This window comes from Corvus brachyrhynchos, unplaced genomic scaffold (genome assembly GCF_000691975.1).
Source record: "Corvus brachyrhynchos isolate BGI_N302 unplaced genomic scaffold, ASM69197v1 scaffold56, whole genome shotgun sequence".
Taxonomy (NCBI): domain Eukaryota; kingdom Metazoa; phylum Chordata; class Aves; order Passeriformes; family Corvidae; genus Corvus; species Corvus brachyrhynchos.
In genome coordinates, this window is record NW_008238664.1 from 1,202,419 (window position 1) to 1,220,744 (window position 18,326).

General features: G+C 40.3%; 1 protein-coding gene across 1 annotated transcript in view; it reads left to right on the plus strand.

Moving 5' to 3' along the window:
- CUNH12orf75 (chromosome unknown C12orf75 homolog) overlaps positions 1 to 17,522 on the plus strand; it is a 22,795-nt gene extending 5,273 nt beyond the window's left edge. The window contains exons 3-7 of the mRNA XM_017737727.1: positions 6,786 to 6,810; positions 12,858 to 12,893; positions 13,840 to 13,919; positions 14,701 to 14,736; positions 16,111 to 17,522. Coding sequence (XP_017593216.1) covers positions 6,786 to 6,810; positions 12,858 to 12,893; positions 13,840 to 13,919; positions 14,701 to 14,736; positions 16,111 to 16,118 — 185 coding nt within the window. The 3' untranslated portion in view covers positions 16,119 to 17,522. The remainder of the gene's footprint in view (positions 1 to 6,785; positions 6,811 to 12,857; positions 12,894 to 13,839; positions 13,920 to 14,700; positions 14,737 to 16,110) is intronic.
- The last annotated feature ends 804 nt before the right edge of the window (positions 17,523 to 18,326 follow it).

The window sequence follows — 18,326 nt, forward strand, 5'->3', positions numbered from 1 at the left end:
CAGCTGCCCAAGGCACGGCAAGCCCAGGCCGGGAGCTGGACGTAAGGATCCCGCCGGGGGTGTCAGCTCCATCCTCTTCGCTTCCCTATAAGGCCACGAATGCCACTTCTGAAATGAATTTGTGCCACATCTTCTCCTTTTGCTTGTTGGAGAAGTTGGAGGCTATTTCATGATTGAGGTTTCATGCATGTTAATGTGTACTGCTGGCTGGTGCGTCCAGCTGGCTCCCTTATTTGTTCACTGCTATTTTCAAAAGAGATAAGATCTGGGAAGATGGTGCTGTTGTGCTCTTCCTCCCCCCAGCCCCCGCAGAAAAGGAAAGTACATGGAAACTGATAAGTGGACCTTCACCCTGTAATTATAATATGAGCATTTCTCAATCATTTTTCATCCTAGCTGCACTTGGCAAACATTGCCACCTGTTCCAGTACCTTTATCAAGTCTTTCAGATGCACTAGTGAGCTTTCAGTTCTTGAAAATACACAGCAAAATAATAGTTGGACCACTTAGAATTACTGGGTCCCCATCTCTTACTGTTTTGACTTGCTTTAACCAGAGCTTCCGTGGTGCCTTGGGCAGTGCTAGTCCTGACTTGGTCATGCCTGTGTGAATGTGAATGATGCTGCCTTCTCTAGGGTGTACCTATGTGTGTACGTTTGTGGGGTGTGTTGCTGGTTTACCTGTTCAACTCTGCACTTCACACTCAGAGGAGAATGTGATTCTACCATTCCTTACTCGGTTTATGTTAAATGATTGTAAGCTGGGTTTTAGGTACTATGTCTGTCTATCAGAGGCCTCTCTCATCCATAAAGAATGCACTGTGTGAATTTGCTTGAACATTCAGTGCTCTTATTAGAGCTGCCCTATTTGCACACATGAATTCTCTCCCTTTAGTTGATTCCCACACTGCTGTGACTGGAAGTTCTTTCTGTATATGACCAGTCTAGTTTCATACCACTGGGGTGATGCTTGTTCACATCCCTTTTCTGCTTGCTGGGTAAAAGCACCAGTGCAAGCTTCAGAGACGTTCAGACAAAAATGTTGAGTCAATTACTAGTCCATTTGTGGTAGTTTCTAAATTAATGTTGCTCTGGCTGCCCTGTGGAACTTGTACCAGGGTACAAATGGGTAAATGTCAAACAGACTAACTCTGACAGCAGTACTATTTAGTGAATTATTTTGAACTCAAAGTTTGTTTAAAGGTGTCCCGTTGCATTAGAGGTAGTTGTCTTCAACAGGTTTTGGCTTGTAGATACATAAAGTATTTTCACTGAAGGTCTGACCCCTTTGATAGTTAAACTTATTTATAACGTTATACATAAAATATTTGAACTTGCATTTTTTGGTAACCTTTCACATGCTCTTCAGAAATGTTCCACAGATCTCCAAGGGCTTAGCACAGGTAAAAACCAACCATGCCACATAAAACACATCATTACTATAATGGAATTATTACTGTTGCACTGATAGACCTCCCCATATTGAATGCAGCTCTGAAAGGTCCAGTTCTCTTCTCACTTTCACCACTGTCAGTCAGAAATTAATCTGTGCAGTCTATGATCTTACAATAAAGAACAGCTAGTAATAAAAGTAAGATGTCAGATGTTTACTATTTATTTACTTCATTTAACATTCCTTACAAAGTGTGTCTAATAAAACTAAAATTATTTTATAGAAGGGAAGGACAAGACTTACCATTTTTATTCTGAATCCTCGAGCTTTCAAGGAAAGTGCAACTCACAATTTAACTGAAAGATGTGAAGACTGTGTAAATACAACCTAATTTTGTGGCGTGCACAGCATGACTGTATCTTTAATGCTAAAGTTACGACTATTGTGTAGTCAGTAATGTCAAAGCTAGAGGTGCATAACATGTAATTAACCTGTAGCACTCTCTGTCGTATCGTATGACTAAGTACAATATTGTAGTGTACTTCACGGAATACATTAAATGTGTTACGCCAATCCCCATTTTCTTACTCTGGTAAAATTTCTATTGTAGCCTAATTTGATTTTTCCTAAGCAGATGTATATATGGTGATAGTTCAGCTAATGATATTATCTTCTGTTTCATGGCTAGAATGACATCAGAGCTTTCAGCTCTATGGTCTGTGAGATCTAAACTAATAGACATGATCTAGAATGACATTTCAGGCTGTGGTGCAGTACTCCAGAACATCATTATAACTCACAGCATTCAAATGTTCTTTATGGAGTATCAGACAGTGGCAAAAAGCTCTTCAATTGGGAAATGTCAACTTCAGTTATCTAAGTAAACTGGTGTATATACAACCTTCTTAAATTACCTAGCTATTTTACGTATTAGCTATGGATTATACTTATTTTTTATTTCTCAACTTGCTGTTTTCCTTATGTTTTGTTATCTCATTTTACATATCCTTCTTTCATGATATTTCCTGGAGTTTTAGAAGCTCAAAAATAGCTCATTTTTTTTTTCTTTTAAAAATATGCTCTTAAACATTAATTTACTTTTTTTTCTGAGTTAAGGCATTTCCCTTCATTCTAGTGATTCTTCACTAAAAAATTCTAACTGCCTCCTCCTTTCCGTATCTATTGCAGTAGCAATGACAGCACCTTAAATTATGGTACTCTTAGGAGGCTGTCAGTCTAGCCTTAATTTAAATATATAGAGAAGCTGTTAGTCTGTGGAAAGCTTCAAATACAGTCAAGTTATGATGAAGGAGAACTTTCACACCAAGTTTTAAGAGATTTATTAACTTCAAGTTTGGTGCAATGCCCAGGAAGACATCGTGCCATTCCATTGATTGGGTCAAGTCTGTGTTGAGAACTCCTACCTGATGAGCTGAAGTAATAATTTTTATAATTTTTGAAACAAATTGATATAATCCTGTCTGCAGTTACAGTGGCGTATAAATAGAATAAATTCATTGATGTTAGAATGCACTTCCATATTGCTGACTGTTGGAGCACATCACAAAGGAGACTACAGTAGAAAACTCATTTTTAATCTTAACAGTTGCATGTACATATGTATAATTTGGAGGGGATTTATTTGCTTTTTGTAACAATTTGATGTTCAAGAAAATGTCCTAGGGCACTGTCCATTAAAAAAATTAGGAAAATGTTTTGTAATCTGCTCTAAAGTCAGGTCCTGGCATTTTTTGTATCCATGTGTTTATTCATGTGAATGGTTGCCTCTCATGCTTTTTATGTTTTTCTGAAGATTTGTCTCTTGACTTCACTCCTGATGCATTTCTTAGCACAGAGCAATATCGTCTGTGGCTATCAATTTCTCTCAACCGTCTTTCACATTAGGCCTGCATTTACTGAAATCCTGCAGTGTCACCGAGAGAAGCTGCTGTTGTTCTGGAAGAGCAAAACCCCCTCTCACCTAATGGAAGATGCTTTGGGATAAATTCTTCTTCTTTTTGATTTGCGACTGTTTAAATGCTCTGAGGGTTTTTTGAGGGATCACAGCTCCAACGCTCTAGACAGGATGTTTTTCTTCTGTAATCACTGGGGCTCAGAGCAATGTGTGGCTGAATGGGCCATGTTTATTTGCAGGCTGTACTCTTTCTTCTCCTTCTGCAGCTCTAAAATGCCAAAATGCACCCGTGGTCCTGCTGTGTAAATGGTGTGAGCAGAGAGGTCATTCAGGACAATTCACTATTGCCTATTTTTTATGGATGTGGCTTCATGGCTACTCTTCAATCTCTTGCTGAGGTTAGGCAGGTTTTGAAAAACCAAACGAACAAGGGCCTATCAAGACAAGGCTTGTAGGGTCAAGTGCTGCCTTTTTTTAGGCCAGGCTGATACAGTGGGAAAAAATGGACAAGCTTTTAAGTATGTGAGGCTTTTGTCAAGTCATATATGGAAACCGTCGTATCTATGAGAGCACTAAGCCTTGCTGCTATGGAACGAGCTATAGAGTGTTTGCTGATTGGTGGTAAACAAGATTCTTTGGCTGAACTCCTGGCAGAAGGCACTTGAGTAGATATAAAATTGTGTTGCTCACTAAACACGCAAGAGTTAGACAAATATGTCAGTGAAGTAACGGGGTGAGGGTGAATGGATTGGACTTTACAAATAAACATGTCCCTATGAAATGAAATGTTTTTGGGTTCCTTGAGAAATAATATCTGTGTATAAGGAGTGTTCTAGCTCCCTAATGAACAAAACCTTATAAGCTTTTACACAGGGTTTTTTATGGTACACCTAGGTAAAATGATGTTCATTTGCAAGCTCAGAACTCTCACAGGAAGAAAACTCCTTTGTTAACTGGAAACACTTTCAGATCTGTAGTCAGCTACCTTAGTGGTACTTGAAGGAATTTGAACCAAACACTTGTTTCACTTTTGCTGGTGAAAATAAGAAATAACCCCACTGAAATTAATGGAATCCCATCAATGAATGTGAGGATAAACTGGTTTGCTGTCCTTATAAAAAAGTAGAAAACAATGTATTTCTTTATATATGTTTTTTTAAAAAAATATTTATTATAAAGGTAAAACTGATCTCTTAAAAAGTGAATTTTTTTTTTTATCATATTCAGTTCTCAAAGTTTTTGTGTGACATGCATTTCAAAACCCTGAAGTGATTTTTCAGCAGTGGTACCCTTGCTAATGTCCCAAGGAAAAAAGTGCTGCCATGTGTGATTGTTAGTGGCATATTTCCAAACACAGGTTCATGGCTGTATAGCTCTACACAAAGCCCAGGCTGATGGGTCTGAAGGACGTCTCCTGTCTCCAGAGGGAGAATGTGTTGGTACCATAATGCATTGAAGAGAGCATGGCACTGAACATGGATATGATGCTGAAGTGTGCCCTGTGATTGACTGGAACTTGAGAATCACCTCTGGGGAGTGTAGCAGTACTGTAGGCACACAATTCTTCTCACTCAGCTTGAGATTTCAGTTTGTGTATTAAACACTCCGTACTTTTGCTGTACTTCCTGCAAGGAAGACACCTTTTTCAGATGGGTGTCCAGGGTGCTTAGACTTAGAAAAGTCTCAGCAAAGGCCTCAAAAAGGACCATGAACCTTTTTAGAGAAACTGATTTTGATTGCAGTAAGTTTAGACCAAAAATAGGAAAATCATGGCCCTCGTGCAGAACAGGCACAGCAAAGGAATAATTTCTTCTGGAAAAAATTAAAAATCCTGCTAGCTCCAGCTAGGCTTTTCAAAACACATGTTGTCTGAAGTGTTGCTGATGCCTGGGTTCTGTCTAGGTGTACAGGGTGGTGCCCCGAAGGCTCATTGCTGAGCTGACTCTGGATGAACTAGCCTTGGTAGCAGAAAATGTCTCCGTACAGAGGCAGAGATTGAGCTCACACAGCAATGCTAGCCTTCCACCTGGACACAATTAATTTGAGAGGTTTACATGTAATGCTTCATAGATGTGCCTGCAAAGCTAAAAAGTCTCAGAAGGCTGCCTGGTAAAGTTCTAAAGCGAGGGCCTGAGCTTATTGTGATAGAGATACTCTGTCCAACTTAATTAAGGCTTTCTGCTGATATATACAGCCCTAGTGACATTTTGCTGACTCTGGAAGCAAGACTAGCCGCAGAAATGTGTACAGTCTTGTACGAGTCTAGTCTGTGTTGTTGCTGGGAAAAGGAGGGATAGTCACGTCATAGGAAATGGGAATGATATTATGTTCAGGAATTAGCTGTAGAGGGTGATGTTTTCTGCCATTCAAGCATTCCATTCAGGTAGACAGAGCTGGAAAGCCTTGCAGGACTATTCTTCCTCCTGTTTAAAATAAGAATGCAGAAGGCATATTCTTACACATCAAAGTGAGATGAAAGGTATTTGCTGTTTATGTATATTTTTCAGCAGCAGAAAAAATAAAAGTTTTCCAAGAAATGAAGTATCATAGGAGAAAAAACCCCAACCTACCTCCAAACCCAAAAATTCTTTGAGATTGGCTACTGCAGTTTCTTCACAGTGAGCTCAGATCACCTTTTCCAGCTAAGAGGAAAGAAGTGAAAGGTTTTTCTAATGTCTGCCCTAACTTCTGTAATTAACAGAAGGGATAATTTACTGGTTACTCAGCTGAATTATAGACTAGCAAGAACAACATAACATTAGTAACTTGGAAGGAACAAGAAAGAGTTTTTACTTCAGTGAATGTTTCTCTCCCAACAAGAAACATCTGAGTCACAAAAAAAAAAAGTCAGTCCCTTATACCAGGCAGGCAGGTGGCAGCTTTTGTCTCTGGTTTTTTGTTAAATACCAAGATGAATTAAGGGCTGGTTGATCTCCTTAGATGTCTCGGGCTTTGGATGGGTTGTGTCCCGATGTTTATATTAGTTCTGTCTAGTCATTTTATAAAACTTTGTTTATCTGGCAGGAAGAACGAGGCAGCATTTTACACATGTAGTGCCAGCTCTACAACTGCATCAAATGGCAGAATAATCAGGCATTTGGGAGTAACTGCTTGGTTAGTTGTGCCAGCTTTGTAGCAGACAAAGCCACCAGAGGACTGAGCAAAGTGAAGGATATAAAATTCAGAAGGATTATTTTTTTCTTATGCTGCTCCCATCTTGAGTGACTGCACCTGGGCACTGGTCCACAGCAGCATCATTTTCACACACTGAGAGTCTGGCCCAGATGTGATAGATTTAAGGGATAGTATGGATAATCATTAAGGATAATCTGAACAATCTGACAGTAGCAAATTTTTGTTGCTACTGTGTTGTTTAGGACAGAAAGACAGAAAAACTATTACTGCACTGTTGGTTGGTTTAGAGGATTATGCCATTACCTGGTAAACATGTTTGGCTTTTGTGTTTTTTTTTTCCTAGGTGCTACAGGGACTACAAAAGATGTGTAAGTACTCTACTCTACTCTACTCTTTTAAGTATATAACCCTGGACATATTTTCAGTCCTACTAGCCTTACACCAGATTTAGTCATACATGATTCATCTGGCTCCTAACGTATAATCAACACTACCAGATGTTTACTGTCTTTAGTGACAGCTTTCATCTCCACAAAACAACTCCTTGTCTTGTTTACTTTTCTACAGATTTCTTTGCTTGTTGTTTCTCTAACAGAAATTTCTTTTCTCTGCTTCTGTTGAGGCAGTTGTCTCACAGAGGTGGTTTGGTTACTTCAGACTGCCTTTCCCTGTCGTGTGCCAGTGCACCTTTTACCATAGGCCAAGTAATTGTATGAAGCCAGCACATAAATTTCCACCAGGCCCAGTGAGAGATTTAGAAAGCCACTGAGACAAATTTCCCCTCTTTGCATGAGACCCACTAACCCATCCAACTTCCTTTTCAAAGTACCCACCTTCTCTAGGTATTCTCTGCATTAAAGATAGTATCTATTAGGTTGATGCAGGCTAGCAGAGGGCAGCCCTACCCATCCTGTTTTTCTCCAAATGTGCAAAGTCTTTTATAGAGCTATTTTTATTTGCTGATACAGAAGTGTACAGGCACAGCTTTATTCAGCCATAAATTTATTTTTCTATCAAAGGAAACCATAAAAACTCCTCCCGAGGTCTTGCCTTCTTCTATTTCATGTAATTGGTATTTGCCACTGGAGTTTGCAACTGAGGGACCTGGGAAAGATTGTTATGTTATGCAACAGGAACATTCTTCTGTTTTATTTATTTCACTTGGAATAACTACTCTAATTAGATGGAGGAATCCTGGTGTAGAAATGAGGGCAGTCAAGTCAGATAAACAAGTGGAGAGAAGAGCTTAACAACAGGCTTGTCCTTGCTATTACAGAGCACAGCTGAGAACTAACAGGTGTCACTTGGCTGATCAACACTGTTGCCACAGATACTCTTGAGATCTGTGTTACCTCTGTAGTCTGTTTTCTGGGCTTGCAGTGCCAGACAATAAATAAATTACAGAAGGCAATCTTGTAAGGAACCTCTTCTTGATGCAGCCTGCAGCATCACTGCCCTCAGTACTTCTGTATTTACAAACCCACTGGTTTAATTGATATTATTTATATTTTTTATTGTTCAATTTAGATGATTTAAGGACTGACTTAGAACTGCATCTTTCTCTTTGCTTATCAGTAGTTTTAAATTTCAGAATCGCACGCACTGTTAAATTATGAATGTAGTAGGCATGTTCCTGTGCTTGAAGGAATGGGGATGTGTAGAACTGTGTTTATATGTGTGTAAGCATTTATAGAGCCAGGCTGCAGGAGTTAAAATGGAAGCATCCTACTTATTAGTGTGAGTTCATCTGTCATGTTTCAAAATAGTATTGAGATAACTTAGAAAAAAATTAATTACTAGTGCAGTCTTCAACAAAGGGGAAGGGTCAATCCTGGAGCTATTACTCATTCAGATTAAGGATAGTGGAGCCAGCCGAACAACCCATGTGAGTAATAGCATCTTCTTCTAAAACCTTCTCATCAGATGTTAGAAACACAGATCTACTAATGAGGAATGGCAGTGATGACCCAAAAGCCCTAATCAGGCATTCTAATATTTAACAAAAGATTTTTATGAAGGAAGTAAAATATCAGAAAAATTATTTTTATTTCATAGAAATGAACAAAGCAGATTTATATTAACTAACATTATAGATCCACAGAAGCTTTTTACACCTTTTTACTTTCATCAGCTAAAGCTTCTCTTTAAATGACCCCCTTTTTTTTTTTACTGTCAAATTTCAGTCATATCAGTTCTGATCCAGAGAAGCGTTTAGGTGTGTCCATCCTTACAGCATACTCTGATACTGAATCTGGTTATTCTAACGTGAGATTTCTCATTTCTTGACGGTGACTCATTGCCAAAGCACCATGTCTCCTGGAGTAAGCAGCCAGATGGAAGGAGAGAGGGCTGGATCCTGCTCTGAGCCCTCCTGGGTGGCTGCAGGGAAGCCGCTTTGCCCTAGGGGCCCGGAGTTTCTCCACCAGTAAGACAGGGATGATGATATGATCTTCCCCTGAAAAGCGCTGTGACACTGAGGGCTGTGTGGCGACAAGAAGGACATATGCTCTGAGAATGCATCTGCCCTCCGTGCTCCAGCCCAGAATCTGTCAGCCAGCTTCAGCCCATGCTCCTGCCCCACTAATAAAGAAGCATTCATCATTGCTAACTGGAAAAGCTTAGCTGTAGAAAAAGTAAAGGATATGCTGCAAAGTAATGCAATGCCTGTGATATTCAGTGTGTGGCTAAGTCTGGGGGAAGATTAGTTACAGCAGGAAGGAAAGGACACAACAGCTCAAGCCTGTTTCAAAATATTGAGAGGAAATCCATCAAATACAAATGGCAGGCCCTTGTTCCCAAGAAACACCAAGAATCTGAGGAGTAGTTGTCTGTCACTTGTTCAAAGTTCAAGGAATCATTTCTGGTGGGACTACTGAGCACAGCTAGAAAGAGTCTGTGTAATGCTCAGCACAAACAGAGTCATAAAAGCTGAGGTAAGAAAAATGTGGATGGAATGAATTAGTGTGAATGCCTGTCATCTGACATTTAAAATAAGTGAGAAACGGTAGCTTCTTTTACCATCAAATGGACATAGGACTGATGGATGTAAAAGCTGACATATGAACAAAGTTTGTTTTTCAGACTTTGGGTGACAGGAAGCCTCTTGGGACAGACAAAACCTTACCAAAAGAAACACTTATTCAGCTGAAAGTAGAATGCTGTTATATGGACTTGCTGTTAAATCTGCCTGTTAGCTCCAGGACTGCCCATGCTACCTGCTGAAAACCGTGCTCTCAGTTCTTCTGCAGATGTCAACAGCATCTGAGGCAGCGACACAGCAGCTGATCAGCACAAAGCACCTTGGACTGTTAAGTTCCTTTTGCTGTCTATTCCTGGTGCAGAAAAGCTTATCCTAGCTTTGCTCTCCCTGCAGGACTACTGGACTCCTGTATCCATGTCTCTGAGCCCAGGAGACTTGGCAATGGGAGCACTGCTGAAACCAAAGGAGCTTCTCTCCAGTCGCACTCCCACGTGGTTGAGCGTTGCTGTCATAGCTTTGCTCCCCAGAGCCACCTGTGTTCACCCAGCCTGGGCACAGAAGCAGCACCTGCCTCAGTGGCTCAGCAGACACGAAACGTGTGAAATTAGTGGGCACCTTTCAAAAGGGGTCTTGAACTCATGCCTTTTCCTGGTGTTAAAATCAAGAGTCAAACATGGTTAGAAGGGGAAAAGAGATTTTACCTTGGTATTTATTTTAAGGATCCTCAGGTGCACTATGTCCAGGTTGAATGCACCAAAATGCACACCACAATGCACACCCCCAAAAGATCAGGTATAACATTATAGGTTTTAACTAATTAGCATATCTATCAAAGATTCCCCAATGAGAGGCTCAAGTGAGCTCCCCTCCCCAAGGAGCCTTCCCCTGGACGGTTCTATCTCAGTTTACAAAATGTGTTCTGGAGAGGACCTTGGAGTCTGGGGCACACTGATCCCTAGATACGAAGCTTCTAAAATGTTTAGTCTCTTAGCTTGACAAACAAGTCCAAGAATATAGGCAAAAAGCACTAAGAATACAGAAGTTGTAAAAAAGGTATAACAGGGGTATAAAAGAAAAGGCAAAAAGTCATCATGGCATCAGAGCCACCATGTGTGAAGGCAAGAGGTGTGTGAATATGTGTAGTAAATAAACTGGGGCAGCATTCCTTCCTGAGCCCCCAGAAAGGTGTGTAAAATGGCTTCTTCCTTAAGTGCCATCACCAGAATTTTTCTTTCTTTTCCCTGTCACACTCCCATGTTCCTCCTAACTCTGCTCACTCCCTCTTTTCTGGCAGGGCCACAACAGTTTGCCCCCAGTCATCACCCAGCCCAAGAGCTGTGGTCTGTACAATCCCAGATTATTTTTGCTGTCGTACATTTGAAGAAAAAGGTATTGCAAAATTACTGCTTTGATTTATAGCTAGTAAGAGGAAAGGAAGAAAGCAAAGTGTTTAAAAACCCTCATCTGCTTAATCATAGAGCTGGATAATTTGTTTTGGTGAGAGAATTAGAGTAATGATCTGTGATGCCATATTACAAAACATTTCTGGAACAGAAGAAAATGGCCCTGTTTCCTACTAGAATCTTTTTCTTTTTTTTTAAACATTGACATTAATTTCCTGTTGGACAATATTGATTATTATTCTTACAACTCCATTTTAGAGGCTGCAAGCTGTGCATGAAGTTGTCAGTGCTTTTAAAGGACTCTTTTCTCTGGGCAATGGTTAATCTGGATTACAGAAAATGTTCCCAATTGTATGAGAAAATCAGTCCTGTGACACATTCGGTTGGTTCAACAGAAATGACTGTAATCTTTTGGGACCCAAAGTCCCTTTCTTAAAGTAGAATTTTTTTTTTTTTTCCTGAAAATGCATCCTCGTTTCCACCCACTGATATACACAGGCTTTCCATTTTCTTCAGGAGAAACTGGCCCACACTAGGACAGAGCAGCTTCACAGTCCTCAAGAAAAAATGTCTCTGCATTCTCTGGCTGTGTGCGTGAGGACAGTAAGATGACTTAGGTGACCACATGGGGTGACAGGAGATGGGAAATGCCTTCTGAAGTGGCTCTAGTTCCTCTAGGAAGGGGTGGCAGAAGGGCCAGGGAATGAGTCTTGATCAGTCTTTCTTGAGTGGTAAGATGTAAACAGACAGCAGACGAAGAGTGCTATGCCCTGCACAAATAAAATTGCAAAATAATAAGATTTACTCCAAGCCTCTACTATTAAAAGGACCTGTGTACCCTTATTCACTGTGGTCGTGCAGAAAGGATGGTTGGTAATGTTCCGCCCCTTAGAAAGAAGGTAGATGTAAGAAAATTTCCAAGTTGTAGCAGTATTTTTAAGGCATTTGCTCCCCTCCCAGGAGGTTTAAGGCCATTTTCTTGCACTTAAGACTGCATCTTGCTGTGAGCCCTGTGCTCTTCAGGCCAAAATCCCATTGGCTTCAGTGCTCTGTAAGGACATAGAGCCCCAATGATTAAACTGTAGGCACATCAACCTTTTAGAATAAATAAATTGGTTGCAGACCAAGCTAAAGTGCAGCTGCTGCCCCATCCATACCCAGCCATGGAAGTAGAGCTCAAAATCCAAATTTAATCAAAGGTGGGTGAGTGATTTGTGTGAACACTGATGTTGGGACGCAGACTGAGACTGCAGCACAGGCATTGTACACTGAAGGAGTGAGAATAAATTCCTTATATTTTTTGTATTACATCTTTCTTCACATCAATGCTGGTTACTTTACCCCCTGCTCCAGTGCAGCTACACTGGACAGTACATAATTGGGACGAATCAAACCTCAGTGACTCTCTATTGATCTACAGACTGCCCTGTGATTTTACCCTAAAGTTAAAGGAGAATTAATTGCCCATTTATATGGGATTAAAAGCAGCATTTGGTTTGCAAACAACCGAATTCAGGAATTGCAGTGCCTCATTTTATAGAGAGGCCCTGTAACAGCTTCTGGCTTCTGTAATAGCTGCTGTGAAAGTTTCTCTCTCTTCATCCACAATCGCATGCCAGCACAGACACCCAGTCCCTTTCAGTCATCTTTTGGGGGAATAGCAGTCCAGGCTTGCTCCTGTTACATGCAGAGCCTAATGTTCCTTTTATGTGGGAAGTAGTGTGGGGACTCACTCAGGAAGAGTGTAAATTCACCTGTTTCTGCCCCCAAATCTACTTTCAGATGTCACTGGTGGGGGTCATAAAAAGTAAGCTGCATCTTTTCTCAATCTTTTCTTCCTCCTGTACATTATATTGGAAAACTGTCCTTTTTTTATACCTGTGTGAGTACTTTGTTGAATGGTGTATGTCCTAAATTAAACTGGGTTAAGTAATAGTCCCCTTCTTCCCTTGCTCCTGAATTTACCCAGACAGTCATGGAGCAGCTGAAAGAAACAATCTGCTAACATGCTTTTTATCTTTTGGTGTTGCAGAGCAGAAGAATCCATATCAGATGATGACAAAAGGAGGTAGGTGCTCTGCTCAGCCAGGCCTACCTTTATGTGCAATAGGCTGCAGTGAGTCCTGCCACCAGTTACATATCCATTCCCTCCTCCTAACTCCCACCAGCACCAGCAAAGCAGAGGAGAAACAAAAAGAGAGGAGGAGAAATCTCACAGAGTCAAGTATTGATGAGTCCACCCAGCCTGTTACTGAGTTGGGAAGGTGGTAACTTTGTGGCAAAAAGAGCACATTATCTCGCTGCTGCAGGTGGTGTGCTCAATAAGGGCCGGTGGCCTCTGCCTTCTCACCAACAGTGCCACAGGAGATGCCATTAGCACTGGTGGGAGATCTCTGCTGGGCTGGAAGTTGAAGGAAGCGTGAGTCTATCATCAAGAAAATTAGAAATTGGCTCAGAACCCCAGGAGCTGGAGGAGGTGTGATTAATTCACCACCTAACAGGGCAGAGCAGTGTAAAGGGAGCCTCTGCGAGTAACTCCCAGCACAGCAGAGGCTTTAAGGACCCAGTTTTTTACTTCCCTGTATCTGTCCCTGCTTTTCATACAGGCCTTTTGTAGCCAGAAACTATCCTCTGCAAGTCCATGAAGGGGAGAGGGTTGGTCTATCAATGTACCTAAGACACTCGTGCTCCTTACTATTAACAGTATTTCTCCAAGTGTGACCCTAAGCAGGGGGAGGAAGGTCCTATTTATTAATGAGGTCAAAGCACTATTTAATTGGTGGGTGTTGTTTGAAGTGAGGTGCTTTGGTGGTGCCAGTGTTGAACATCAGTGTCAGATTAGCTCTGTCCTCAGCTCGATATATTCAGAAGCTGGGTGGGTGGAGTTTGTTATCACAAGACAGTTGGGATCTAGTGATCAATATCAGGAACCTGAGTGAAAAAAATAGCTCCTTTCACAGGGAGAAGTGTGCCAGTTGAGCTCTGATGTGCCTTTAATGGTTTCTCTGCACCAGGAACTATGGTGGGGTCTACGTGGGCCTGCCGTCGGACGCAGCTGCCATGGCTCCCAGTCAGACGAAAGCTGCACCCAAAGGTACTGGCAGGTTGTGGACTGCATTTCTCCTCCTTTCTGGGGTTTATTTGATCTACTAGGATGTACATCCTTTAAAAATCAATTATGATTTCAGGCAGACTGGCTAGCCTTGAAGCCTCTTAAGGCAGTGGGGCTATTTATACTTGTCGAAGGGATTGTTCCCATTTATTTAAAATTTAACACACTTTTGCAGAACGATCCTAGAGCAGATGATGACAGTGTAGGTACATGGTCTTCTGAACAGCTTCTCCACACTCTGAGTGCTCTGTGAATTGAAAGAAAACAAAACCCTGTTAGGACTAAGAGGCTGTGATAGATGCACTTGCAGAGCCACAGCGCTATTTTTAGTTTGGAAGGTATTTACTTGCATTGTGGCGAATTCCAGTAATAACAGTTAGTAAGTGCTTGCTTTCAGGTTTATTTCTGTTCTTACATGAAACCCAGCAGAAACTGTTTCTTTTCCATGTTATATTTTTGAGCAGTGGGGAAAAAGCATTAGATTTATAGCTATTTAATTGACAAGTCATAAACATATCATTATGAAATAATGTAATATTCTTTTCGTTTAACACAAAAAAATGCTGCTGTCACGTATGTACAGCACAGAGCTTAGTCACTGACTGGTGCTTCCAAAATTTGCTGCAAAACAAGAAAATGAAAAACAGGAACATTATTAACCAAAATAAAAGTAGCTGGTTTTGAAACAGTACTAACTTCGTTGCATTTTTTTTTTTTTTCATATTTTAACCACCTTTGTCTTTTGTTTTCTAATTAAGATTAGAAGGAAATAAAGACATCAAGATGCAAACAGCTGGAGGTACAGTATGTTTTGATTAACACTGTGTGCTTGGCATGTATTTGTTGAACAGGGACAAGGTAGCAATGCTTCCTGTGATGCTCTAAGTTGGTCAGGGAACCACCAAGTTACATCTCCAGCTGCATCACAGCTTCTAAAGGCTGGACCAGGGACCAGTTCTCAGTGGGTGCTGATATAAATTAGACAGTGGTACAGTCGTCTTCTTGGTGAGGATTGAGAAGCAAGGAAACTCTCTATTACTTCATTTGGGAACAAGTAAAAGTCGAATGTCCTTAGTGATACTAAGACCTCCCACGAGAGGTACATCAGCAGTGCTTAGATCAGCATCTGCAGAGACAAAGATTTTTCCAGCAATGAGGATTTTGCAGTTAGAAAACATCTCCATTTTCGGGAGGACTTTGAGGACCAGTGTGTCACCCACTAAGTAATGTATTGGAGCTTTCCCCTTGCTGTGGGAGTACCTGTGGGAGCTTCATTTTCCACCAGCTAAAATAGGACATTGAAGATTTATAGGGTCTATTCCTGAGTAAAGAGTTTTGACTAACTAACTTTAAAAAAAGTCCTTTATAAGTTCATGTCTGCAGAATAAATAAACGAAGTTTCTGTTCAGTACTTGAACTAAATGAACATTGACAAATTTTGATAGGGAACTGTTTTGATGTCTATCCAGTGGGGAACTGAAAATTATTAAGCTGCCAACAATTTCCAGAAGAAGCAGAGCCCTTTCCTAATGTAGGTGAAGAGCCAGAAACAGTTTTGACTGGTCCCAGTGCTGGACACAGGCCTTGCAGAGCAGAACACATATAATAAGTGTCTTTATTATATGAGTGGTTAAAGCCCCACGGACTTTTCTAGGGGCACTCTTAAACAGGGAACACTTCAGTTGATCTTCACAGCTAATTTCAGTAACCTGGCTGAGATGTCTAAGCTAGAAACACCATCACCCTTGACCAGGGCAAGGCTCAAGCACCGTCTTGAGGTTGCACCTTTCTGTCTGTGGTTCATGAACAGAGGCTGGGTTACTTAGGTCCTTGTCTAGGTGCTTTAGTTGAATGCCTGAGGCTGGATAGAGTCAATCACTTGACATTTTTTGCTATTTAAAATAGCCAAAAGTGCACTTTGCCTTCATTCATGCAAGGCCAGAGCTTAGCTGCTGACTCAAGTCCTACACAGATGAGCAGCTTCTAATTTACAAAGGGTCCTCTGAGCTCCACAAGTTTATGTGCATGTGTGTCTGCAGTTCATGGACTACAAATCTCTCAGCTTCTAATGACAACCCAGTTCTCTGGTTTATGTATAGAATGTTCCTGTATTGCTTTTCTACTAATGCTTTACCAGTCTACCTAGATCTGTTCCTTTCTTTTTTTTGAACAGTCTACTAAGACCAGTTGCCAGTGCTTTAGAGAGAGATGTCTTTGTGCTGAAGAATTTGATATTTACACAGCCTTCTGGAGAGCAAGAGAGATCAGAACACCAAAAAATCCAAACTGTTGCAAGTTCCAACTACGGGTAAAGCTTCAAGTACAGCGTTGAATCAGTTTCCTATGATAGTTGCATTATGGAAACCTCCTGCTGTTCTCCCGTGAAAGATGAAATTAGTGAACTCATGGTGGATGTTTCTGCACAAGAGCTAACTTTGATGATCTGCAACTTATTTCTCTGTGGCCATATTGCAGACTCCATTAGCTATCAGCTACGCTTCATATATTTTTCTCCAACAATTTTTGATAGATTTTATATAGAAAACCATCACTACTGTCCACTCAATAGTTTCTATGGTAGGTTCCTGTAAATTAATTGTTATTTTACTTCAGAGTAATATATTTGACAAGTTTGCATCTTTTTGGGAATATTGTAAATTTTAATATTTTTGCTGTGAAAACTTAAGAATAGGATGAAATAAGCATAAGGCCATAAGGTTCTTTATAATTATTGTTGTCACTTTTATACCATGATACAAATATTAGTGTTTAATTTTCACCTTGGAAAAAGATATTGCTCAAGGAAATTGATTCAAATAACAACAATATACTTCATCATAGTATTTATGTGTCTGTTTATATTTTTCTTCAGCTATATCTCTTTTATAAAGCATTACATATAAAAAAATACTAAAGAAATGAACTATTATGTGTTCCATTCCATGTAACAACAATTATATGTCCTTGCATAAGGAAGAAGTTATAGTATTTTTAGAGATAGTGGGACTAAACTCCAGTGCTTCATCCTCCTAACCTGTAAAGGATTTTTGATCACTGTTAGAATTTTGTATCCCTGACTCATCTGTAAGCATCTCCAGTATGGCAAATTGAAGCAGAATGAGTGTTATTACTACTTTAGCAAATGGTTGAGGTTAAAATCCATTAAGTTAATAGCAATTGTAAGTTTCACACAGAACATAAAACAGATTGTACATTCACATATGGCTGAATGAGTATTTAAATTATTAAAGCCTTTTGCATAATTCTTTAGTCAAACTCTTTTTAATGGGACTTGATATGCTATATACTTTAAATAAACAAATAAACAAAAAAACCCCAATCTGCACCATATTAATATATTACTGTACATTAATGACCATTTTTAAAATTAAAAGGAAAAAAGCAAAACAGAAAATGTGGCCATGAAGGAATAAACCACTGTGAACCATGAAATTCCTGCCCTTTTCCCTGATACTTATTATGACCAATGAACACCACTGACTATGATATCTGGTAACTTGCAGCTTTGACTTTTAAATAATGGTAGTTTGATGTGAGGCTTGAAAAAAGAGATATTTAAAAGCATTCCTTTCTTGTCCTCTTTTAATTATTTGTGACATTATTTATTGCTATTCTCTAGAAATCTGCTACTTGGGTTATCAACGATTTCAGGCTTCCAGCTCCTGAAGACAAACATGCATCTCATTCTTGACCGTCGACCTCAAACGGAGATGAAATAAGCTTGAAGATTAAGATGTGGTGTTAAAATATCTCGCAGTATGAATGAAAGTCTGTAGATTCTATCTGCAGAGTCTTGCTCTAGCAAGACAGGCTGGTGAGGACTCAAGTAGCACTGAGTGATAAACACTCAGGCTTTCTTCCTATCTGCTTACCATAGCATGAGGGTATAATTTTCACTTCACATGTTCCACAAATGGCCTAAATGGTTTGCATAGCACAAGTCTATTTAGTACAAAGCAGTTAGGCCCATGCCTGACCTGATCATGATTGTCTTTTCCAAAGCAGAAAAAGCACCAGTCGTCCCAAGATATATCAGCGTTCAGCTTGTGCTCAGAAAGCCAACAGCAGATGCCAGTAATCAACCCAGTTGTTTACCCACTTCTTCAGTTGCTGGGAAGAATCATCAAAAAGGTGGACAGGGCTAAACTCAAACATCACTTGTTCTGCTACTGACATTTGAAGCCCCATGTGTGGGCGGAGGGAGGAAAGAGGTGATTGCTGATGAACAGCTCCTTGCAGCTGGTGGTGGGACAGTTGCAAAAGGGTACTTTCCTTGGTTTATAGCATTGCTTGTTTTTCCTGTGCAGAGCTACAGAGAAGCTTGGAGCACTTTGCAGAATTGGTCTTTTAATGTTTCATCCTCTGAAT